The following is a 23,321-nucleotide window of genomic DNA, read 5'->3' as shown; positions in this document are numbered from 1 at the left end:
TTTAATTCCAGCCTTTGGGAGGCAGAGGCAGGTGGATCTCTGAGTTCCAGGATAACCTAGTCTACAGAGTGAGTTACAGGACAGCAAAGGCTACACAAAGAAACCCTTTGTCTTGGACTACTCCACCCCCTCAAAAAAAAGGTTCAAGGTCATCCTCAGCTACATAGTTTGAGGCCAGCCTGAGCTACATGAGACTCTTTCTTGGTTCATTATCATAATATGTGTGAAGATAATTAAGATCATGCAGAGAAGTAAGTAGGCCAATGAAAAGACTAGGGAGCCCAGTAATAAACACCTGAAGATCTGACTGAGATCCCAAGAATGAATGGGCACTTTAATCCATGGTTTAGGTAAGTTAGTGAGACAGAGATAAACCCTAGAGGACACTTGATGAAAGACGGACCTTGTAGGAAAAGGACCTTGAATATGTAAAGGGATGTACATTTTTATTAAAGAACAAGGAAACATAAAATTATTGCAAAATAGACTTCATATGTACCACTTTGGCACAAATTGAAAAAAATGGTTACATTAGACAGTTAGAGGTAACTCCAAGGGCAATAGTACCTGCTTAGAGGATTATAGACTATTAGAACCAGTGTGGAAGGAGTTGTGGCATTACTTGCTCAAAGTGCAGGGACCTGTTGCCCAGTAGCTGTCATCTGTGCACACAACAAAAGGGTTGTAAACAAGAATAGGCAGCTACACAAAGAATACCCAGGACCTACCCCAGTGACCATTTGTGACCTTTTTATAGATAAGTTTCAGCTACATGTCAACAATGTGTAGTAAACAAAGCCAGTCACCAAAGAATGACCACATACACATCTTATTTATATAATGAATTGTGAAGTCCAGCACAGCTATCCATTGCATTGTTTCAAGGTGTGATAAACTAAAAGGCAAAGCAAGATGGGGGTTACCCAGCTCAGTTTGGTTCAGGGTACTTTGCGGTAGACCTGAAAAAGTAGCAGTATTGAAACATTTCTTGTCTTCCACAAGAAAGATGATTATTGAAAAATCCACACAAGCTTGACATTTAACATTAGATATACACAGAAATATTCTCTCCCACCCCCCATTTAAAAGTATTTTTTTTGCGCGCGTGCACGCGTGTATGTGTATGTGGGGGATGGTGTGTATGTATATATAGGGTAGTTAATGTGTACAGGTCAGAGGTCAACTAGTAGAAATTGGTTCTCTTCTATCACGTGAGTCCTGAGCATCAAGCTCATGTTGTCAACCTTGGTTCCAAGCATATTTACTGGTTGAGTTATCCCAGCAGACCTTTGTAAAAGGCAGTTGTGACCACTAAGGTGACCTTGTTGCTCCTAGTTTGGAAACATTCTGCCACTGAAACTGGTGATAAGCATTCACCTGTTCTGTTACCCTTTCCTTGGTACTCAACCTTCAGAGCAGGGCTCACCCAAGGCTGATGGGAGAGTGCCCCTGGGCAGTCAAGCAGAGTAACAGGGTTGCCAAGCTTCCTGATTGGGTTGGAGCCTGCATTGTAGGGGAAGTAGACTTGTTCCTTACAGCTTCTTTTGTCTTTGGAGACCCCTGTGGGCTCTTGTGTAATGGGAAATGTTTAGGAGGTCTTTCAGCTTTGCTGTCTGTGGCATTTACTAGAGGACTGTCTCCAGTCCTTCTTGTCTGGCAGGCCCTGGACTCTGCCCAGTCTGGTTGGCATGCTGCTGTAGCACTCTATGAGTAGGTGCCTTAGTGGCAGGGCACAGACCTGTGTGCCACTGTGTCTTCTGCCCTCACTCCATTTGTCTAGAACTTTCTGAAGTTACTTGTAAGTTATTTGTTTTTTTTTTTTTTTTCTGGGGTGAAGGAGTTTATTTAGCTTACAATTCCAGTTTATAGTTCATTATTGCATTTAGCAGATTTTTTAAAAGTTCATGTATATGCGTGTGAAACTGTGTGAGTTTATGGGTACCATTTTTGTGCATATGCCTGAGGTGGCCTGAGGGTGTCAAATTCCCTGGAACTGGACTTACAGACTACCATGAGCATGCTGTTGTGAGTGGTGGGAACCACACCTTGGGCCTCTGCAGAAGTAGTGGAAACTTTATTAACACTCTCCAGCTCCTGTTCTGAATTCTGACTCTGACCTCTGCAGGTACCAAGCCAGCTGCTTCTGTGGACCCATGGGGAGTGCCTACCACAGCCAGCACACAGTCTGTCCCCAAGAACCCAGACCCCTGGGCAGCCTCCCAGCAGCCTGCCTCCAATGCTGGGAAAACAGCAGATGCCTGGGGAGCTGCCAAGCCCAGCTCTGCCTCAGGTGATCACTTTGCTCAGCCTGGTCCCTGTAGCATCACTTTTCCCTCCCTTCTGCTACACTGGCAGTAGCTAGCTGACTGACCATTTCTGTTCCCACTGGGCCCCAAACATGAGTTCTGGCCTTCTCCCTGGGTGGCAGGCTGATCTCTTATCTCCCTGGGGGCACTTCCCACAACTCTGTCCCAGTGTCCAGACCCTGTACACATTTGCCCACACTGCTGGCCCTTCCTACATAAGATGGTAAAGGAAGTGGTAGGCAGTCGTGTCTCTGATCCCACCTGCTTCCTTTCTAGTCCAAGCGACTGAATAAAGCTTGGCCCTGAGTTTACACTATGATGTGGGGTACTTGGGAGAAGCCGCTATGGCCTGTGTTGATCCACTATCCCCATGCAAATTTGGTACCTGTTTTACTGGGGAGTGGAAAGAGATGCATGCCCTCAGTCACAAGCTTAAATGTTCCCTCAGGGTCCTTTGAACTCTTCAGTAATTTCAATGGTACAGTTAAAGATGATTTTTCTGAATTTGACAACCTTCGAGCTTCAAAAAAGCCAGGTAGGTTAAAGATGTTTTCTATATAGCATTTTGTGCATTTGACCACCTGGTTGAACAAACTTTTCAGGGTGTGTGTGTGTGTGTGTGTGTGTGTGTGTGTGTGTATGTGTATGTGTATGTGTGTATGTGTGTGTATGTGTGTGTATGTGTGTGTCTGTCTGTCAGTCATCTGTCTTTGGGGAGGTGGTTCTTTCCTGTCATCTCAGTGTGAGCTTCCAGAAAATTCTGTTCTCTCTGCCTCCTGTCTGCTGTTGGAATGTTGGGATTATAGAAGTGAGCCATTGGCTTTTTTGTTTGGGTTCTAGTGATTGAAGCTTCAGGCTTGTACAGCAAATGCTTTACCTATGGAGATATCTCACTGGCTCAATAGTTAGAAAATAATTAGAAAATTAATGTAGCTGCGTGATGGTGACGCACGCCTTTAATCCCAGCTCTCAATAGGCAGAGGTAGGCGGATCTCTGAGTTCAACTCTAGCCAGGTCTACATACAAAGTGAGTTCCCGGACAACCAGGGTTGTTACACAGAGAAACTCTGTCTGGAAAAAACAAACAAACAAAAATAATGTAAATAAGTATACATCTATGCTCTGCCATCAGCCTCAAATAACATCTTAATTTTTTTGGAGGATTGTGCTGTGTGTATTTGTGTGAATCTTGCTTTTCCACTTAGTGTTTTAAAATTACATTTATTTGTTCAGTGGTTTTGTGTGTGTGTGCACTGTTTACAAAACTTGCTTTGTCCTTGTCTTGCAGCAGAGTCGGGGGCCTCAGTACCACCCCAAGACAGCAGAACCACGAGCCCTGACCTCTTCGAGTCTCAACCCCTGACTTCTGCCTCAAGCAAGCCCAGCAGTGCCCGGAAAACACCTGAGTCCTTTCTGGGCCCCAATGCAGCCCTGGTGAACCTGGACTCACTGGTGACCAAGCCTGCTCCACCAGCCCAGTCCCTCAATCCCTTCCTGGCACCAGGTAGGTATATGCTGGGCTTCATCAATGGCTGTACTGTCCACGGTTGGTCTCTGCCTCTTTCCTTTCAGGGACTGCTGACCTATGGCTGGGAAGGGGTGGAGCCCTCAGGAATTCCATACTGCAGTTTATCTCTAGGCCTGGTGGGATGGGTATAGATGCTGCTGTTTAAAGAGGGGTAAGGCTAGGGAAGAAATCAGCCTCTTCCTGGAAGAGAGTACGATGTAGAAGCTGTCTGACAACTGTGCCTGCAGGGATGCTCTTACTAGTGCTAGCTTTGGGTCTAACAGAGGCTGTTTGCTGCCCTATATCTATCGCTATATCTATAGGAGAAGGAGTGCCTTAGCGCTTTAGCATGAACTGCTCCTCCAGGCTGAAGGGCCCTTGTCATAGTGCCTGGCACAGTATTCTACACAGCATGTTCCAGGTCCTGCACTGCCAGAGGATAGGCCCAGTCACTTGACCCACTACTTGTGGTCCCCACAGCCTGGAACTGGCTCTGACCTCCAACCTTCTATCCCATTTTTACCCTCTTCCATTCCCATGTGCATCACACTCAACTATACTAAGCTGGGTAACAGTCCTCAGGATCTTAGGAGTCCGCTCTTTAGCTCCAGCTATGACATTCCCTACTCACCCTGTTTGCACACCCCCTTCCACATACCCTCAGCTTTGCTCTTCATCTAGCATGTCCTCTCGCCCTTGCTCTGCATAGATTCAAGACTTAAGCCTCCCAAGAGGAGAAATGTATTTCTAGTAGTGTCAACCCTGACCTGACTCTGTGTCTCAGGGATTAGAGGACTTTAGTTCTCTGTTCCTACAGGTCCTAGCAGAGGAGTATGGTCTCTAGAAGCTGAGGTTTGGGGCCTTCAGGCAGAAATGGGATATGTGGGATTTCTAGGTCCCACTCCACCCTGAGGGTCCTAATGTTTGAAGGCATGGTATCTCTAGAGAAAAGTTTCCCCATGGATGGAGCTGGGCAGAACCCAGTCCTCGGCTAATCTGGTGTCCGTTGTTGGCCAAGAGACGCTTGTGCCCAGTGCCAGAGTCCAAGAGCTGTGAGGGGCTCCAACAGTGTGGTGGGCCTTGCCTATGAACGTATTATGGACTTCAGGGGCCATGGCCAGATTGAGGAAGCTTTGGCAGATGTGGTAGACTTGGGTCATTCTGGGCTACACGGGTAGACCTGGATCTGCCACTCCTGAGTAGGGGCTGCAGATGACCTTTGTCTTCTGTGAACTTGGGGTCACATAACAGTCCTGGTAGAAGTATATCCCCAGAGTGGGTCAGAGTACAGCAACTTCCTCTTGTCATGGTTCCTTTGTGAGCAGGCCATGTTAGTGAGGCCGAACAAGCACAGAGACTTTCTGACAGCAGTGCCATGTATGCTGGGAAGACCCAGCAGTTAGAATGGCCTTTTGGTTGAGGGGAGTTTAGAGAAGCTGGGTGAGCTGATTTTCTCAGCAGCAGGCCCTTCCTTCTCAAGCCTATGCAGTGTCAATGTGTACATTCCGGGATGCTGCATGGCCTTTTCCAGTCACCTATAGCCATAACTGACAGACAAAATGAGGGAGCAGGGCAGCTGACAGCATCCAGGGAACCCACCCCTCAGAGGAACTAGAATACCCAAGCCTGTGTCCCCTGGCTCTGCCTTGTTTATCTCTATAGCACTGGGCAGGTCCCACACAACTCATAGCCATAGTCTTTTTGGCCTACGCAATCTGTAGATGTTTTCTAGTGTTTCCTGTGGAGTCTACCCTACTGATCAATGCTGGAGTGGCGCGCGCGCGCGCGCGCGCGCGCGCGCGTGTGTGTGTGTGTGTGTGTGTGTGTGTGTGTGTGTACACCTGTCTTGAGAGGGATAGTCCCTTTCAATGAACTCATCTTGTGTTCTCCTTGCTCTTTTATCAGGTGCTGCCACCTCAACCCCTGTCAACCCCTTCCAGGTCAACCAGCCCCAGCCACTGACACTGAACCAGCTTCGGGGAAGCCCTGTCCTTGGGAGCAGTGCATCCTTTGGGTCTGGTCCAGGGATGGAGCCTGTGGCACCCGTGACCTCAGTAGCCCCACCCTCAGCATTGGGGGCCAGTGGCTCTTCATTGACACCACTAGGCCCTACAGCAATGAACATGGTAGGCAGTGTTGGCATTCCCCCGTCAGCAGCACAGGCCACGGGCACTACCAACCCTTTCCTTCTCTAGTGCCCAGGCTGGGACTTGCCTGAGTGAACACCCAGAGTGCCAAGCCCAAGGACGTCAAGTGGGGTCTCACTCTGGTTTGTGTAGTGGATGAGAATATGGTGGTAGGGGTGTTAGAGCTTCAGGTCCAGCTTCCTGGTGAAAGGGTGGTTGTTATAGTCCAGACCTTCAGACTGGAGCGCAGGTGGGATGGCCTCACAGTCCTAGCCAGGCCCCTGTGTCTCTTCCTAAGTGCTCAGCTCTGGCCGTACTCCATTGAGGTCTTGAACAAGGAGGTGTTACCAGTGTTGCTCAAGATTCTGGGATGCTGTCTAGCCCAGGACTTGGGGCAGTCACATGTGTGCCCCACCCCCAGTGTCCTCAGGGTGTGGACAAGGTGAAGCTCTGGCCCCACTCCACAATGACTGTTGAGAAGTGGTTGTGCATATTTTATTTTCCTTTGACTCGTGGGAGTCTAAGGTAAACACCACTAGTGTGGGGCTTCAAGCTGACCAGAGCACAGCCCTGCCCTGTGGCTCTGTGCTTGTGCACGTTTGCACATTTTGTTGAGTACAGTTTCATATTTGAGTTTGCAGAATTATCTAATAGTCTTTTTTTGGCTAATATTTTTATAATGTGGTTCTTATTTAACTGTCTAGTTTTGATAGAATTGACCAAGTCTGGCTGAATTAAGGTCTTGGCATGTATTATTTTAGTGGTCTAATTTCTCTTATTTATGGTTTTAACTGTAAGAAAACTTTAAAAGAAGAGATATTTGGATGACAAAAATATGCCTTATGGAAAACTAAGCAAATTCTTTATAGTAAAAAAAAAAATTCAGAATTTGATTACACAAAACCAATTTTATTAAAACAACAAAAACTTCCAACAGGAACGAAAACCTGCAGCCTCTAGTTGCCTTTTTCCTTTCTTCAGCTCTTTGATGAATTACCAAATCTATTGACCCTTCAGCCTTTTTGCCTAGATCCTGAGAGGCTTTTTGCTACTAGTATATTGACATCTTAATGTTAAAAGGAAAAACGAACAACGCATGATTGTGACTTGCCAGTTTTTATCAACTACTACTTCCTTTCTTTGTACCTGGCACATAGGGATTGCCAGGAACTTGTGTTTACTGCACACCAGAAGTGCAGCTGGCTGCCCTATTATCATGCTCAGGCTAATGAGATTGTGTGAAAATGGGGGTGGCTGTCCTCTTCTGGGCTCATAGGTCACCAGGTTGGTCCCCAAGCTGAGTTAGGAGAGAGACTGACCCTGATGTGTCTGTTGCCAGCTCCAGCTCAGGCCGTTGACCAGGAAGTGATCATATCTTACTTTGGAGACAAAAGAATCCTCACATGGCATCAATTTTTAACAGACGTGCACTGATGCTCTTTTCTCACCCAACCTCCTGAACCCTCACTCTACTCACTGTTAAGGAAAGTATTAAATCCTGAATTAGAAACCACAGACTTGCTTTTCTTCAGAGAAAGGACCTCCCCTTCTTGGTCCTGGCAGTCTGTGTGGTTGGCCTTTCTGCCTTGTCTTGCAGTATGAATTTAGCCGTCAGCTCCAAGGGCACCCAACTGCCTGCCAGCCCCTCTCTGCATCCAGAGAGAATTTTGGTCCTCAACACCCACGTTTGACTCAGTAGTCAAACTATACTCAAACTATACTCAAGCCCCTCTTGAGTCTGAGAGTCCACATGCTGCTCCTAGGCTCCACAAGCCAAGGGCCCTTCCTAACTACCTACTTCCCCCAGGACTAGAGGCCTAGAGGTAGGTTTGGGCTCTGCTAATCAGGAAGGCTGATGACTAGGCTCCTGCCTGGGAGAGGTAGAGACATCATGGGACAGGGGAGGCGGGGCAGTGTTTCAGATTGTACTTCCTTCAGATTGTACAGGCCAGGTCCAGATCTGCCTGCTGGGGGCCGGTGATTCTGCTGCAGAAGATGAGAGCCCTTCTGACTGAGGCCCCACCCTACTAGCCACTGGGTTCCCTCCTCCCACAGGCCATCCAGCGCATGTCCCTGTTACCTGTTGCACTGATCATGAAGCCACTGGCCACTGCCATGTGTGTTGCACACATGCCACCATGCCCTTCCCGATGAGTACCCTAAGGAAGTCATCCAGCTGTTTCTCAGTCCCAGGGCTGGTGGTTGGTTTTGGATTTGTGTTGACTGTTGATACTTATTTACTGTATAAATATAATTTATCATTTGTATCATGATGTGGTTTCTGGCTGTGTCCTTTCCCCATCCTGTCTTTACCTATCCAATGTGACAAGATGCCAGGGCTGTCTAGGGAAGCAGTGTGGCCTTCAGCCAGGCTACCACCCTCACCTAGCATCTGCTCTTGGTGGATGTTGCTGTGGCTTGTCTGAGGGCTGGGGTGGGCAAATGTTGGCCCAAGTCCATTGCCCAGGTGGCTTTCAATTCTGAGGCCAGTTCTCAGTGTGCTTTAGTGGTTTCCCATTCATTTCTGTCTTAGGTCACTTTTGCTGTGATGAAACACCATGACCAAAAAGCAACTTGGGGTTTGAAAGGGGTTATTTGGTTTATGCTTCCACATTAAATAAAAAAAGGAGTGGAAAGGGAAGGGAAGGACATGACTGCTCTTAGTATGCTGGAGGAGAAAGTTTATTATAGATATGTGGGAGAGCATCGCCAGAGATGGACATCTGGGAGAATCCAGAGGACATGACCAGGCTGAGCTGGGCCATGTAGGGAGAGGGAGAGGAGTGGGAGAGGGGAACCAGGTACAGCAGCCAGGAGGCCAACGGTACAAGAGGAGGAGAGTCTGGATTATATTGGGAAGAGCTTCTAGGGGAAGGAGCTTGGGCTGGAGAGTTCAGGGTAGAGGGTGGAGTATGCCAGCCACACCCTGTAGCACATAGGGACTGAGGGATGCTGGGAGAACCAGGCAGCCAGGTCTGCTTTGATATGTTAAATAGGCACCTTAGCCTTTTGTCCTGGGTTTGAAACTTAACCACACACATCACTGTTCCACCAGTCTCATCCACCACCACCCTCCCCCAAGGGTTTCTCTGTGTAGCCCTGGCCATCTTAGAACTTACTCTAGTCCAGGCTGTCCTCAAAAGAAATCAGACATCAACCTGCCTCTGCTTCCCAAGAGCTGGGATTGCCCAGCTTTCACTGTTCATCATTAAAGAAAGTCCTAGCAGGAACTTGGAGGCAGGAACTAATGCAGAGGTTAGAGGAATACTGTTTACTGGCTTGCTCAGCCTGCTTTAAGAGAACTCAGGACTATCAGCCTAAGGGTGATACCACCCATGCTGAGCTAGGCCCTCCCCATCTATTTCTGCCCACAGCCTGACCTTATGGAGGCCGGGTTTTTTTTCTTTTCTTTCCTCTTCTTTTTAAATCCTTCAGTTGAGGCCCCCTCCGCACAAGAGTCTCTTGTGTTAAATTGACATAAAACTAGCCAGCACACTTTTCACATCTCCGCCCCCAGAAATGCTGTGTCATAGAAGCTTCAGGCTGTCAGATGGGCACAGATCCTCTGTGTCCTGCATAGTAGGAAACAGGCTTGGTTAGCAGTTTACTGGTTATTGTCGCAGCTAGTCCTCTAGGCACCAAGGCCTATCTTACCTCTCAGACCAAGAGGTTGCATTGGTCCTTTTAGTGTTCAGCCAAGAATCTAGGGTTTATGGGGGCAGAGTCTTTTCTAGTAAGGCAGGCTCCTGTGTCTCTTGATAGCCAGCAGCATGGTGGGTTGAGTGACACTGCTGTTAATGAGTAGTTTGGGAGGTACAGGAAGGGGCCTGGGATGGCGTCAAGCTCTACTCTGCAGGTGGCCCACCCTTTGAACAGCTGGGAGCCAGTTTTCTGCCTGCACAGGCTGTTGCCAGCCTAGACTTGTTTTTGATCCTGTGGTGCTGTGCTTGTTTTGAATCAGCTTAACACAAGAGTCATTGGGAGATGAGGGAGTCTCAATTGAGAAAATGCCTCTGTAGGATTGGGCTTTAGGCAGGCCTCTAGCATTTTTTAAATCTGGTAATCAATGGGGGAGGTCCCCTTTTGTGGGTGCTGCCATTACTAGGATATTGGTCCTGGGTGCTATAACAAAGCAGGTTGAGCAAGCCAGTAAGCAGCACCCCTCCCTCCATGACTTCTGCCTCCAGGTTCCTGCCCAGATTTCTTTCAGTGATGGACTGGGATGTGGAATTCTAAGCCAATAGCCCTTTCTTCCCCAACTTGTTTATTACAGCAATAGAAAACCTGATAGGAGGCTACTTACCTCAGAACCTTAGTAGGCTTTTAGATCTTTGCTTCAATTAGCTTCATAGATACTGCTTCTCACCCAACCTCACCTCCACCTCAAGACAGGGTTTCTCTGTGTAGCCCCGACTGTCCTGTAGTTCACTCTATAGATCAGGATGGCCTTGAACTCACAGATCTGCCTGTCTCTGCCTCCAGAGTGCTGGATTTAAAGTTGCGCACCACCACAGACCCAGCCTTTTATTTGTTCTTTACAAGACTGGGCTTTTATGGTTTAATTTTCAGTCTTAGCATGAGTTTAGAATTCTCTTACTAATCTTTTTTTCTTTTTTTAACTATTTTCATTGTGTTTGGGTATTTTGTTTGAATGTATGTCTACACAACGTGCATGTCTGCTACCCTTGGAGGCCAAAAGATAGTGTTCTGTCTCCTCAGACTACAGTTACTGACGGCTGTGAGCCATCAGGAATCGAGTCCTGGTCCTATGGAAGAACAGCCGGTGTTTCTCTGCTGAGCTGTCTCCCTGTCCTTTCCTCATCTTATGATGCTAAGTTTTCACCTGTTATTGTTCCTGTTCATTTCTGCTTTTGCAGACTGGCCTGTTCTTTCCCAAACAACACTTTTCTGGCACATCCTACCTCCTCCCCCAGAGCTGTTGGTTCAGCCACAGAACCTGCCTTGAGCTTTGCCAGTGGCTCTTTGCTATTCACTCTGTGTTCTGCACTCTTCTTGCCTGTGCCATACACAGTAATTTCTGGTTGTTGTTGGTTTTTTTTTGTTGTTATTTGTTTGTTTGTTTCCCAAGACACGGTTTCTCTGTAGCTTTGGAGGCTGTTCTGGAACTCGCTCTGTAGACCAGGCTGGCCTCGAACTCAAAGAGATCCACCTGCCTCTGCCTCCTGGGTGCTAGGATTAAAGGTGTGCACCACCAATGCCCAGCAGTTTCTGGTTTTTAATCACAGCATAAACTCATTCCTTGTAACAATTTCTGGGTCAAAGACTATTCAGGAATAGGTTCCCTGCCTCCCTTCTGTTCAGGATAGAACACAATAAAATTCCCCCACAAATGCCCAACAGGGATGTCCTTGCAGTACCCCTTCTGGCTGGAATCTGACACCAGATTGTTCCCTCATCATGCGGCTACCTTCATTGTGGGCCTCCAAGGGCTTCATGGACAAGAGCAGGGCACTCTGGAGGTTTAAGGGGTCAGGCTTCCTATATGGTGAACAAGCTTTCAGCATTTTGTGAGCTTACCAGTGGGACACAAGAAACCTAGGAGATGTAGCTAATGGTTTGACTGTGAAAAAGTTTACAATCTGGTAAACACACTGTGTGACAGTGAGTGGAGGAAAAACCTGGGTTTCATGTATCTTAACAGTCACATGTTGCTGGGTGGTGGCGGTGGTGCACACCTTTAATTCTAGTACTCAGGAGGCAGAGGCAGGCAGATCTCTTGAGTTCAAGGCCAGCCTGGTCTACATAGCAAGTTCCAGGACAGCCCAGGCTATGCAGAGAAACACTGGGGGCAGGGAGACAACACAACACATAAAGGTCTCATGGCTGGCACCCTCCCACATTTCAGACATGCTCCAGCCATTGGCCTTCGAAGTTCTTCACTGCTTGGTTTCTCAACTTGATGGCATGTGTGCCAGAGGCTCTTAGGTGATGCTACCTTTCTTGATTTGTAGGGAGCCGTCCCTGCATTCTCCATTACAAGATGGCGCCTGCATCCGGCAGGCACCGAATGTAAACAAGATTATTGTGCAGGCGCTGGGTAATTTTCCATTCCTTGATCTCTGCCTATTCCGTGGCGTCATATGGCCGGATGAGCTACAGCCAATCATAGGGTGACACGTCCCAGGCGGCGGCTGCCAGCCTTTATTAGGGGACGGGATTCTTGGCTCAGTGTCTCCGCTCTGGGAAGCTTATGCTCTCCACACTCAAGATGCAGTAAAGCTTGTCTGCAGAAGGATCCGAGTGTCCCGTGTATGATTTCTTGCTGGCGAGAAATACAGAGCGCGCGGGACATTGATTAGGGTTGGGGTATGCATTTGTTGAAAATGTTCATACAGCACAGATATGTATGCATCTTGTTGAATGTAAATGTTCACTTGAAAGATTAATAACTAGTACAGAACTCTGGCTAATGATATACATGCTGCAGGTGATATGCCAAGTGGAGGAGAGGTCGGATGGACCAATGTGAAAATGCAAATACAGTCTCTGCCCTTTGGTGCCCTGGTGGTTAGAGCCCTACCAGGGCACCAAAATGTGAGGACACTCAAATGCCCTGTTGCATTGTGCTTACCCCATGTCCTCCTGTACTTTAAGTCACCTCTAGTAACACCAAACACAGTGAAAATGATGCATGATTGCTATGATCACTAAGGGGTGGGGGCAAGAAGAGTCTGCATATTTCTATTTGTGGAACCTGCAGACACAGAACCCTGACTGCAGGAAAATGTCCACAATTTTTAGATGCTGGTTATGTTATGCATTGTAAAGTCACTTCAACTTTTCTGTGTTTAAGTAGCTTCATAGTATTGGAGAAAGGGACATTTGCACACGAGAAGGCAGCCCGCTGTGTCAAAAGTTTTGGCAGAGGAACGCATAGTGTCTGAGGCCAGAAATGGACTAGAAAGGGACAGAGCTTCTGAGGTGGAAAAGGCCAGTGACATGGGTGTTGAACAAGAGACCTGTAATGAAATAGGGTTAGATCTAGAGGGACATGAGGGGCTCCTGAACTAAGAGCTTAGTGAAGGCTGAGAGAGACCAGTGAGCTTGAGGAAGGACAGACTGCTCCTTGTGAATGAGATATCAGGGAAAAGACCGTGCAGGGTTTTTGTGGTGTGGCCTCTGGAAGGTGGCATCCCCAGGGATAAGAGGAGGCATTTAAGATGGGGGGTACATGTGGGTGACAAAAGGAAGACCACGTGAGGGAGGTACTGGTGAGAGAAAGATGCTTGGGTGATGCAGTTGCTGCAACTATGCCTGGGGTGCAGATGTCAATATCACTGTAAGTGTGGAGGCTGTGGAAGAGGCTATCCACAAGAACAGCTGGTGGAGACCAAGTATCACCAGCAAGCCTTGGGAAGTGTCGAGATGCAAAGAAAGTCTCTGGAAAGCTGATGTGGGCCCTGTACGAGGAAAGGATAGAGTTGTAAAGAGACAGACCAGCTTCAGAAGGCAAGGGGAGGTTGCCATTCATGGAGTTTTGTTGACAGGTGAAATATTCCAAAAGCCCAGCTGGGGCGGGGGTTGCAGGGGTTGTAAAAGGCGGCTTGGCCCAAGTGAAGACTCATTTGTTCCAGTAACTCAGCCATTTGCAGCAATGTGCCTGTGGTTTGAACATGGTGAAGTCCTTGGTCAGCTTGTCTGCTGGGCAGAAGAGGTTAGATGGAGCTGCCTCAGTATATGCCAGGCTGTGTGCCACCAATATGCATGCATGGGGAAACTGGAGGCCCAGTTGCTCTCCCTCGGATACTGGGGTGCTGGGCTGTAGGGCTTGCCAGAAAGTTGCACTGGTGGCACAGCCTCCTGCCTGGGATGGTTCTTAAACTATCCACAGGCTCCTGGCAACACACTAGAGTTAGGGTGGAAGTGAGAGATAGGAATGGAAGATGGGAGACAGGTGTACCCCAGGACACTTCTTGCAAATTATGTGAACAATATGGTGACAGTCAGTGCCAGCCATGGAGCAAGGGACTAACTTCCTGATGCGGAAGAAGACAAGTTTTAGATCCTTAATAGGATTTCAGCTTTGAGCAAGTTGGTTAGCAATCCTGGGGAGGCCTCTGCTCCAGCATGGCACACTTCTGGGAGCATGTCCTGGGAGGTTGAGCCCCAGTTCCTGCTGGGGAAGTGCTAATGGAGAAAGCAAGAAATCCAGGCCCCAGGATTTCTGAAAAAGATGTTGATGCTTTATTATATAAAACTACCTTCAGCTCTCTCATTTCCCAGCCAGGCTGCTTGAGTCCTTGATTGTGTGTGGGTTGTGGGGCACCTGGGGCCCAGTGGCAGGCAGAAAGGCTGATACTTTCATTGTGGGTTGACCTGTGGCAGGCTGGGACCCAGGACTCCTTGTGTGTCCACAGGCCCAGTGTCATAGCCCAGCTTCTTCATGTCCTTGGTCACCACATTGAAGAGGAGGGTGACAAATCCCTGAGAGCGGACACGGGTCACTGGAGACATGAGGTGAGCATTAGTTGGGTTTGTCAGGGATAGACATGGCAAACCACCTGCTGAAGCCCTTGTGTAGGTGGTGTTCTAGAAAATTCTTTGGGTGGCTTGTTTGGGTTCTAGTTGTCAGGCAGCTTGCTAGCCTTCACCCACATGTTTCCTGGATTCCTGGGGATTGGTGCCCACCTCTTCCCTTCAACTGGGGTTGGGAATGTCAGCTTTACCTTCCCGGCCTTCACCCTGGGCCACCACCTTGGGGTCTGTATACTCAGGCCGCCGTCCCATGAACCAGCTGAGGACAAAGGAAAACACCAGTGAGGAATACTTGGAACTTGCTGGCTTCAGACACTGAACAAGAGTGCTCCTGGCTTAAAGTACTCCTCCTACCGTCCTTCCTCTAAGGGCTAGGCAGGCCAGGCAGGGTGCCAGATGTCCCGTTTGGTTCTGTGGCCAACAGTCCTAGGCAGTGCCTCTGCCAGGCTCTCCAAGCAATGTCCAACCTGCCCAGCCAAGTCCAACCTGACCCCATGGAAACCCCCCAAAGAAACAGACGCGTCAGGAGAGGAGAAGCAAGAAGACAGTGTGACCCTTAGTGTCCTCAGGAGGGAGAAGCCAATCTTAAGAAGTGTCAGACTTAGCTCCTCAAGCTTTGCCTCCTTGTATGGGATCCAGAACAAGCCACACCCTGTCACTGAACCTGTTTGTCTACTGTAAAAGATAATAGCACCTACCTCATGGGACCCTATCAGCTGCCACATAGCATTACCCTTTCTAGGGAGGATCTGGCCCTGGGAGACTCTGGGCAAACAGGTCATCTGATTTTTTGTCTTACTTAGCTAAGGGTACCATTCAGCCCCCAGGCTCTGGCTGGCAAACTCAGAAGCACTTCTTACAAATGTACTGTGACTCACAGGCTACAATCCCACTGCACCCTAACTTCAGATCTTGGGCCCCACCCAGGGCTCTAAGGCACATGGACAGGATGTACAGGCCCAGCATCTTGCTGGAAACCATGGGTTTGAGGCAGACAGGGTTTGCCTAAGCAAAACACCCAGGACTAACATAGACTTTGTGGAACACCACCAGCATTCCTGTTAGCCTGTGGAGGTGACTCTTTTGTCTTTTCCCTGGGCAGTTTGTGGCAGGCTTGAAAGGTAATCATGACTACGCATCTACCACCCATGACTACACATCCACCACCCATAACTATGCTGAGGACATGGTGGGATGGATATTTGGGCTTCCAGGCTATTGGACTGCTGGGCAGGAGGTCCTGAAGGGACAACAGTGAGGAGTGCTGTTCAGACAACCAAAGGTGGGGGCTAGGGAAACCAGGATCCCTGTACTTATGCATTCCAGAAAAATCTGGAAGTGTGTGTGCATGTGCCTCTTCCTGTTTCCCTATCATAGAGCAAGCTCTAACTGTATTCATCTCAGTTCTGTGAGGAGTCTCAGAGAGTAATCCCTGGCAGTAAAGGCACATCCCACCCTCATCGGGTTTCCAGTTCTCTTCTAATCTATGGGTGGTTTTCTCATCTGAGAAGAGACAGACTGTTGAGGGAGAATGTACCAGGCAAGGGCTGAGGTTCCAGAATAGAACCTAGTGGGCTCAAAAATCTAAGGCCAGGCAAATGAGAAGCAAGAAAAAATGAGGCTACTGGCATCCTAGCTCAAGAGGCTCAAGTGACTCCTAAAGGCAGAGGGTGTGCCAAGGCAGCTTCCAGAAGTGAAGTGACTTCATCTTGCGGTCTTTGCAAAGATGAGGGTGAAGAGGCTGCAATGGGCTGAGTAACAACTCTAGGGATACTGAGCAAGGACCGAAGACACTGAAGATGGCTTCGTTTGTAGGAGTTACTAAGAATGCTGCAAGGTGGGGCTTAGCCTGGATTACCCAGGTAGGCATAGACAAGGTGCTGCCAAGGCAGCCAGCCTTAAGTCCATCCTCCTACAGCCCAGAACCTTTTCTTCAGCCCTCTTGAAACTGGGGTCCAGGCTCCCTTCTCCAGGGCTACAGGACTCAGACTAGGTCCCTCTCTCTGCCTCATACTAGCTTGCAAGGGGGAACCCAGTGTCCCTTCACTTCCTTTCATCCTTGTCAACCTACTGAGGCAGAGGTGGCACACAGCAGACCTGGGCTAGCAGACCCTTCAAACACCTACATGGATGTCGAGAAGGCCTTCCCTCCGAGTCATCTCCAAGGCTTCTGTTTTCTGGGACCTTGCTGCCGTGTCCTGTCCCCCACCCCAATCCCTTCACACCAATTGGCAGCCACAGTTTTCTGGCTGCTCCTAATTCTTAAGTCTTCCTGGGGCCTGCAAGAGCTCTCAGGGCCCTGTGTGTGGAACGCACTTCCCAGATTCTTCATGGCTGCTACTTGCCTCTGCTCTTGTTCCTACCTAAAATGGTCTCCCTGAGGCACCCACATGTGAAGGCGTTTAGTAGATGCTCATAATACAGGATCACTGTGACTGTCATAAGTTTGCCTCATGCTGCTGCAGCCCAACAAGCATCATTTCCATGTGACAAAGACTGATGGCACAGAAGAAAGCCTCAGCCTTAAGCTGCCAGAAAGTGGCCCATGGGAGCCCAAGGACCCGGCAATGCTCCTGCTTGCATACCTGTCTCTAGGTGCAGCTACTTGAAGACCTGTGAGGTTTCCAGGTCTCAGGAGGATGGAAGGTGCTAGCAAGTTAGTCACCCATTAGCTCAAGAGGCAGCAGGGCCGCAATCAGAAAACCCACCTTGTGAACTTCTGCAGTGTAGATGTAGACTCTGGCACAAACATGGGGATGGTCCTCTTGTGCCTGAAACAGTTTTCATACAGATATGTGCTGAGGAACAGTACTAGCCCTGTGGAAACCTACAGGCCAGGGTGCAAGCCTTCACAGATGCAGGTGTGTGGATGCACATAGAACCTTTTCTTTCTACACCCACTTCCTTTCTGCTCAAGTAGCACGAGTTGTCCACGTATGTGAGTCTCTCTCAAGGTGCAGATTATACCCAGGCCACCCAGGCCACCCAGGCCCCTGAATATATCTTGCCCAAGTCCAAGGAAGGAGCATTGACCAGAAAGCCTGCTGTCTAAAAGTGCTGTCCCCAAGGTTTGCCTGCCCAGTAAGGGGCAGACTTCAGGCCAGAGACCAGGTCAGAGTGGGCACCTACCGTCCAGGAGAGAAGGGTACATGCACCGCTCCATAGCCTCGGACCACATCATTCCCAAACACGTCTGGTCCATAAACACTGAGCACGATCTGTGGCCCTTGAGAGGGACAAGGGTGGCATGTGGGGGAACAAGGGAAGGGGTATAGTATATGATGTGCCTAGGTGAGGACTGGAGCAGGGACTCAGGATGATGGCCAAAGCCCTGAGCACCCAAGGCTTCTGTCCTCTTCTATCTGCTGGTGCCCCGGGGGTACTCTCCATATCTCTGCTCATAGCTGGGGAGATAGAGCCAAGACATTTGGTAGATACAGAAAGTCCTTTGGAGGTTCTGTGCCAACCCTGGGCCCCTGCTTTCTTCCTCTCTGATGGCTTCAGTCTTACCAGGCTGTGATGCCCTGTGGGAGGGGCTTGTCCTAAGGGTTCTGAGCGCAGTTAAAGAAATCATGGCCTTCCATGTATTTCTCCTTAACATACTGATAGTTACATATGCTTCCTGATCACATCCAGCCAGGCCTCTACCTCCTTAGTGTCTGACCTCTATTTGTAGCAGACAGACCTACTGCAGCTCCAGATGACAGGTGAGGACTGGAAGCTGGCTCTATGGTTACTGCTGAATGGCCTCAGACAAGTTTCCCAACTAATTTGCCCTCAGCTTTCCTGTGTCTAAAAGCCATAGAATAGTACCAAGTACAAGAGACACTCAGTAAAGGTAAATGAAGTCTGTGCCCTTCCCACTACTACTTTGCCACCAAAAGTTACCTGTGAGTGACTCGGGTAGTCCTATATAGTGGTTTGTTCATTCTCAACACTAAATACCTGATCACCATAGTCTCCTGAAGCCAACTGTTCGTGGTTGTGGACACATGGGCTGTTCCTCCTTGGAGAATGTTGCAGTGAATCTTAGATTACCCACATACAGGTTCTTGACACACTTGTGTCCTCATTCCTGAGCACACTGCTGGGGATGTGCTCAGGAAGGGACTCAAACTGACAGGGAGGTCTCCATTCCCTTCTACAGTTTTCCATTGCACTCCTCAGTGGGTGCTTCCGTCAGCAGTGTTCTCTACACTACACACTTGTCAACCTTTGGCAGATCAGTCTTAACCTGACTGGTCAGCCTCCATTGCTCTGCTAGCTTTTCGAGAGCTCGCAATTAGAAGGGTGGCTGTGGGATGACGAGGAGGCTTTGTAGAGAGCAAGACTCAGAAGAGCGTCCCAGGCAACCAGCACAGGATGAGCAGGTACTGGAGCTTACTGGAACACTATGCAACGGGAAGTTGAGCAACTTGGGGTCAGACCCTCCAGCCAGGTGGCTGCAGCACTGTACACCAGGCTCCGTGTGCAAATGGCAATCAACAAAACAGGCAGCATCAAGGGCTGGGGCACAAACCGAGACACTGGTAGTGGCCACCTGAAGGAGAGTGGTAGGTGCAGCAGAGAGAGGATCCGCCCCTCCCATCATGGCCCACAGACTCACAGCCATAGGGGTTGGTACTTTTAAAGGTGACATCGATGGGGAAGTTCCACACCAGTGCTTGCCGTACATCTTGGCTCTTGGATGCGATCTGTGAGATCCCCTCCTCCAGACCCTGTATAGACATTGACAGAGACAGCTGGTCTGAGTTCCAGATACTCATGCCCCTTTCACTTATATAGGCAGGTTAGGAAGGCCATTTACATTCTTTCTGTGTGGCATGTTAGATATTTATCCAAAAGTGCCTTGGTCTAGATTGCACTCACCCTCCCGATGCCTGTGCACTCTAGCTCCTGATGTACTGCCCTCTTCATTCCATGCATCTTTGGCTAGCAGACTAGAATGTGTTCTACTTATTGTATGGGCTTCCTCTACAAGAATATCGACTCCACAAAGATGGGGACTTGTGTCAGGCATTGGTCACTCCCAGAGGACTCAATAATACATAATGAAAACGCTGGGCCAGCAAAATAACTCAGTGGGTGAAAACACTTGCTGGACAAACTGACAACCCAAGCTCCATCCCCAGAACCATGGGAACTCAAACCTATAAACAACCTTGGTGTGGTGGTGTGAAAGGGGGATGGAGACAGGAGAATGCCAGGTGCTCTTGAACTATCGACCTTCAAGTACAAATCACAGCAGCAAGAAACAAGATAGTCTCTGCCTTAAAACAAGGTGGGAGATGAGAACTAACTCCAGAAAAGTTGTCCTCTGTCCCCCAATATGTGGAATATAGCATGTGTGTGCATGTGCTTGTATACACGAAATCTTTTTTGTTTTTGTTTCTTGAGACAGGGTTTCTCTGTGTAACAGCCCTGGCTGTCCTGGAACTCACTGTGTAGACCAGGCTGGCCTTAAACTCACTGAGATCTACCTGCCCCTACCTCCCAAGTAGGGAGGGAATATTCCCAAACTGGGAATAAAGGCGTGCATGCGCCATCACTGTCTAAAATATTTAAAAAAAATTTTTTTTGTTGTTTTGGTTTTAGTTTTTCGAGACAGGGTTTCTCTGTGGCTTCATAGGCTGTCCTGGAACTACCTCTTGTAGACCAGGCTGGTCTCGAACTCACAGAGATCCACCTGCCTCTTAGTTTTTAAAATTTTATATGTGGGCAGTGGTGGCCCATGAATTTAATCCCAGCACTTGGGAGGCAGAAGCAGAGGCAGCTGGATCTCTATGAATTTGAGGCCAGCCTGGGCTACAAGGGGAGTTTCAGGATAGCCAGGGCTACATAAAGAATTCTTGTCTCAAAACTACCCCCCCCCATTTTTCATTTTAAGGTGTTTTGCCTGCATGCATTCTTGTGTACTATGTGTGTGCCTGGTATCCATGGAGGCCAGAAAGGGCATCAGATCCCCTGGGACTGGAGTCACAGATGGTTGTCAGCTGCCATATGGGTGCTGGGCATCAAATTGGGGTCCTCTGCAAGAGTATCCACTCAATTGCTTAGTTGTCTCTCCAGCCCCAAGGGTAGCTCACAACCACCTGCAACTCTAGTTCTAGGGGATCTGACCTCTGGTCTCCACAACTACTTGCAGTCACACCCAAACATAAATATATATATATATATATATATATATATATATATATATATATATACATACACAGCTTAAAATCTCAAATAAACATTGAAGTATCTTTTTTAAAATATAAAGGGGAAAAGAAAACAGAAAAGTACTAATATGTCTGTGGCACAAATGAAGAAACTCAGGCTCAAAGAAATTGGGCTTCTGTGTTTTTTATTTTTCCCATTTGTTTGGGTCTTGTATGTTAGCCCAGGTTAACCTTCAACTCCCAGAGATGTTCCTGCCTCAGCCTCTGTGCTGGATCATAGGCATATGCTACCATGTTTGGCTAGCTTCCCCCTTTTAAACTATTGTGTTACATAAGTGCTGTGCTAACAAAAAGCATGCTGTGGTGGTGGTCTGCACCATAGCCCCTTCCCGTGAAGAGGAGATCCTTCATTTTGTCCTGGATTCTGGGTGTTCTCTGTGGGGAGGGACTACTGGCTGATAGCATTTGCAGCCACTAGCAGGCAGTTTTTCAGGGCCTGCAGCTTATGCTGCCATTTGTCCCTCTTGGCTGCCACCAGCACAGGCTTCAGGGTTGCATCAGTGAGCCCAGTGGTGCTGTATTCGGTAAACTAGCTTTGCCAGGAACAAACTCACGTTTGGGTCCTCTCCGACCTTAGTGGCTACCTCTTGGGTCTGGAATAGAAGGGTGTGACAGATAGTTTAGGAATCGCTAAAGCTCTAAGGAGGGGAGGCCCGTGAGTTCAACTTACCGCCGTGGGGGCCCAGTCCTGGCCATACACAAAGCAGTACTTGCAGTAGAGGTCATCATACTCTGGAAACTGAGGGAAAAGCAAGCAGGATCCTGTTTAGTGAATGCAAACTGAGCCCACACATTAGCTAGCCAGGTGCAGTAGGAATTAGCAACATGAGGCACCAGGGATGGACGGTCTGAATTTCGGCAGGAGCAGGGGACAGAAATGAGTACTAACCCTTTAGTTCCAGACTGCCAGGACTCATTGGCTGCTTTGCTCAGGGTCTGCTTTCTGTCTGTCTTTTCCAGTCCATCACCTAGCAAGCCCCTTGCCCATCCTTCAGAATCCACCCTCTGGGAGCTTGTTCTTCACACTCCTTAGCTGGTTAAGGATCATTGTTTGGCTTCTTTCATCCTCTGTATTTCTGCATCCAGGTACAAATGCCTATGACTGACAACCCTATCTGACTAAGGAAGGAACAGGTTTTATGCCTCTGTGGGTCCCCAGTGCTGGGCACAAATTAGATTCTACAGGAATCATGCCGACGTGAAACCTAGGAAGCTACAGTTCTATGGCTAGAAGTGAGGGCCTGGGAGAAGGGAGGCCTGGAGCAGAAGCTGGAGGGAGGTGGCTAGAATACTCAGCTCAGCTGGGCATCCTTCTATTGGATAGAGGAAAACAGGAGAGGATGCAGTACCTGATGAAGATGGAAGGCAGAACACCTACTGAACCTAGAGCCTGGCAGAATGCAAATCATCTAGCCAAACAGAATAGGTAGGAATAATGAGCATTTTCAGTAAGCAGCTCAGAAAAATAATGTAACAAAGTTCTGTCAGATCTGGGTTCGAATCCCACTTGGCCACTGCCTTCTGGTAAGTTTTCCTAGGTATTAAATGGGTCAGCTGAGCCTTTCCAGCCCATCACTCAACCAAGTAGACAGGATCCAAGCTGGAGGCCATAGTGTGATTTTGGTACCAGCTCAAGGTCTCGAGTTCTGTTTTCACGCCTGCTTGTCCTGGCCCAGCAACCAGGCGCCAAGGCTTTCAAACGCTGGTTCTCCTTTCCAGCGAATTGAGAGGTCAGGGCAATCAATAGCTTGGCTCTCTAGGAACTGAGGGAAGAATCCGGGGAAGGGAACGGGCTAATCCTGGTCAGGGCCCACGGCAGCTCACCTGGGCGCTCTCCACCTGCCCGTTGACCATGAGCAGGAAGACGCTGGGACTTGCAGCAGCCATGGCACGACTGGACCAGGAGACCGGCGCAGGCCGCGCGCCGTTGCCAGGAGACTCCCGGGTTGCCTTGGAAACGGATGGCAAGCCATCTGGGACAAATTTCTGGGCGGCGACGATTTCGCGCAAGAACTAGAGCGCGCAGGCGCAGTAGTTTTGGCCGGCTATGAAACCATTTTTCGTTCCCGTCGCGTGAAACTAACTTCCAGGGCCGGGTCCTCGTGTGACTGCACTAGTCTGACCATACTTGAAGCTCGCAGGCTGGAGAGCTGGCTGATGAGAAGCAGCTGCGGGACTCAGACCCGCGCAAAGTCACGTGCTATAGTTACCTCTAGCCAGAAGGGGACGCTGTGGCCACAGGCGGCTCAGCTGGAGGCCTGGTTTGCAGTGGCCCAGCGCCCTTCCCCGGAGGAAGGGTACGCCCTTCAGGCCTTTGAGACTCTGGTCCTCGAAACCCCAAGAATCCTTCCGTCCAAACCCCCGTGTGTGAATCTGGGGCCCACGAAGAGGATGCCACCCACTTACCAGTCATCCAATTTTGGAGACTTACTGGCAGCTCGGAGATGTTAGAGCTCCGCCCCAAGCCACCAGCATTCTCCCCAGTAGACGCCGCTGTCCTCACTTCGATCCAATCGTTCTTTCTCTCACCACTGCCCAATGCAAGGTGGCTTAATGCTAGCTAGCCTTTGCCTGAGTTCCCAAGTGTACTTGGGAACTACTACTTGAATACATCTCCGTTTGCTAGAGGAAGAGTCTGAAAATTCAGAACCAGAGGGGTCATATT

The 23,321-nt window shown here is 49.0% G+C and overlaps 2 protein-coding genes across 7 annotated transcripts in view; one reads left to right on the top strand and one right to left on the bottom strand.

Moving 5' to 3' along the window:
- Positions 1-8,212, top strand: part of Epn2 (epsin 2) — a 70,183-nt gene extending 61,971 nt beyond the window's left edge. For 3 of the 5 annotated variants that reach the window (XM_035447701.1, XM_035447699.1, XM_035447700.1), the window contains 5 exons: positions 2,126-2,290; positions 2,755-2,841; positions 3,595-3,810; positions 5,719-5,939; positions 7,878-8,212. In XM_035447701.1, coding sequence (XP_035303592.1) covers positions 2,126-2,290; positions 2,755-2,841; positions 3,595-3,810; positions 5,719-5,939; positions 7,878-7,970 — 782 coding nt within the window. In that variant the 3' untranslated portion in view covers positions 7,971-8,212. Of the gene's footprint in view, positions 1-2,125; positions 2,291-2,754; positions 2,842-3,594; positions 3,811-5,718 lie in introns of all 5 variants that reach the window. The other 2 variants (XM_027427241.2, XM_027427240.2) reach the window with 1 other exon arrangement.
- Positions 8,213-14,121: 5,909 nt separating this feature from the next.
- On the bottom strand, positions 14,122-22,753 carry B9d1 (B9 domain containing 1). 2 transcript variants are annotated; one of them, XM_027427242.2, is made up of 7 exons: positions 22,481-22,753; positions 21,327-21,395; positions 19,042-19,153; positions 17,565-17,653; positions 17,144-17,206; positions 14,627-14,694; positions 14,122-14,404 (listed from the first exon to the last, which is right to left on the bottom strand). In XM_027427242.2, the coding sequence occupies exons 1-7, from the start codon at positions 22,627-22,629 to the stop codon at positions 14,262-14,264; spliced, it is 693 nt and encodes a 230-aa protein (XP_027283043.1). In that variant the 5' UTR covers positions 22,630-22,753; the 3' UTR covers positions 14,122-14,261. The 2 variants fall into 2 exon arrangements, with proteins under 2 accessions (XP_027283043.1, XP_027283044.1); XM_027427243.2 differs by having other exon boundaries at positions 17,565-17,661; positions 22,481-22,635.
- Between the last annotated feature and the right edge of the window lie 568 nt (positions 22,754-23,321).

Source organism: Cricetulus griseus, chromosome 7, assembly GCF_003668045.3.
Source record: "Cricetulus griseus strain 17A/GY chromosome 7, alternate assembly CriGri-PICRH-1.0, whole genome shotgun sequence".
NCBI classification, from domain to species: domain Eukaryota; kingdom Metazoa; phylum Chordata; class Mammalia; order Rodentia; family Cricetidae; genus Cricetulus; species Cricetulus griseus.
This window is presented reverse-complemented; position numbering and strand designations above follow the sequence as displayed.

Excerpts from the sequence above, each read along its gene's own strand:
- B9d1 (XM_027427242.2), bottom strand. The coding sequence starts at position 22,629 with ATGGCTTGCCATCCGTTTCCAAGGCAACCCGGGAGTCTCCTGGCAACG. Across the intron at positions 21,396-22,480 it reads GGCAGGTGGAGAGCGCCCAG|TTTCCAGAGTATGATGACCT; the intron begins GTGAGCTGCCGT and ends CTTTTCCCTCAG. Across the intron at positions 14,405-14,626 it reads CCAGGGTGAAGGCCGGGAAG|TGACCCGTGTCCGCTCTCAG; the intron begins GTAAAGCTGACA and ends TCATGTCTCCAG.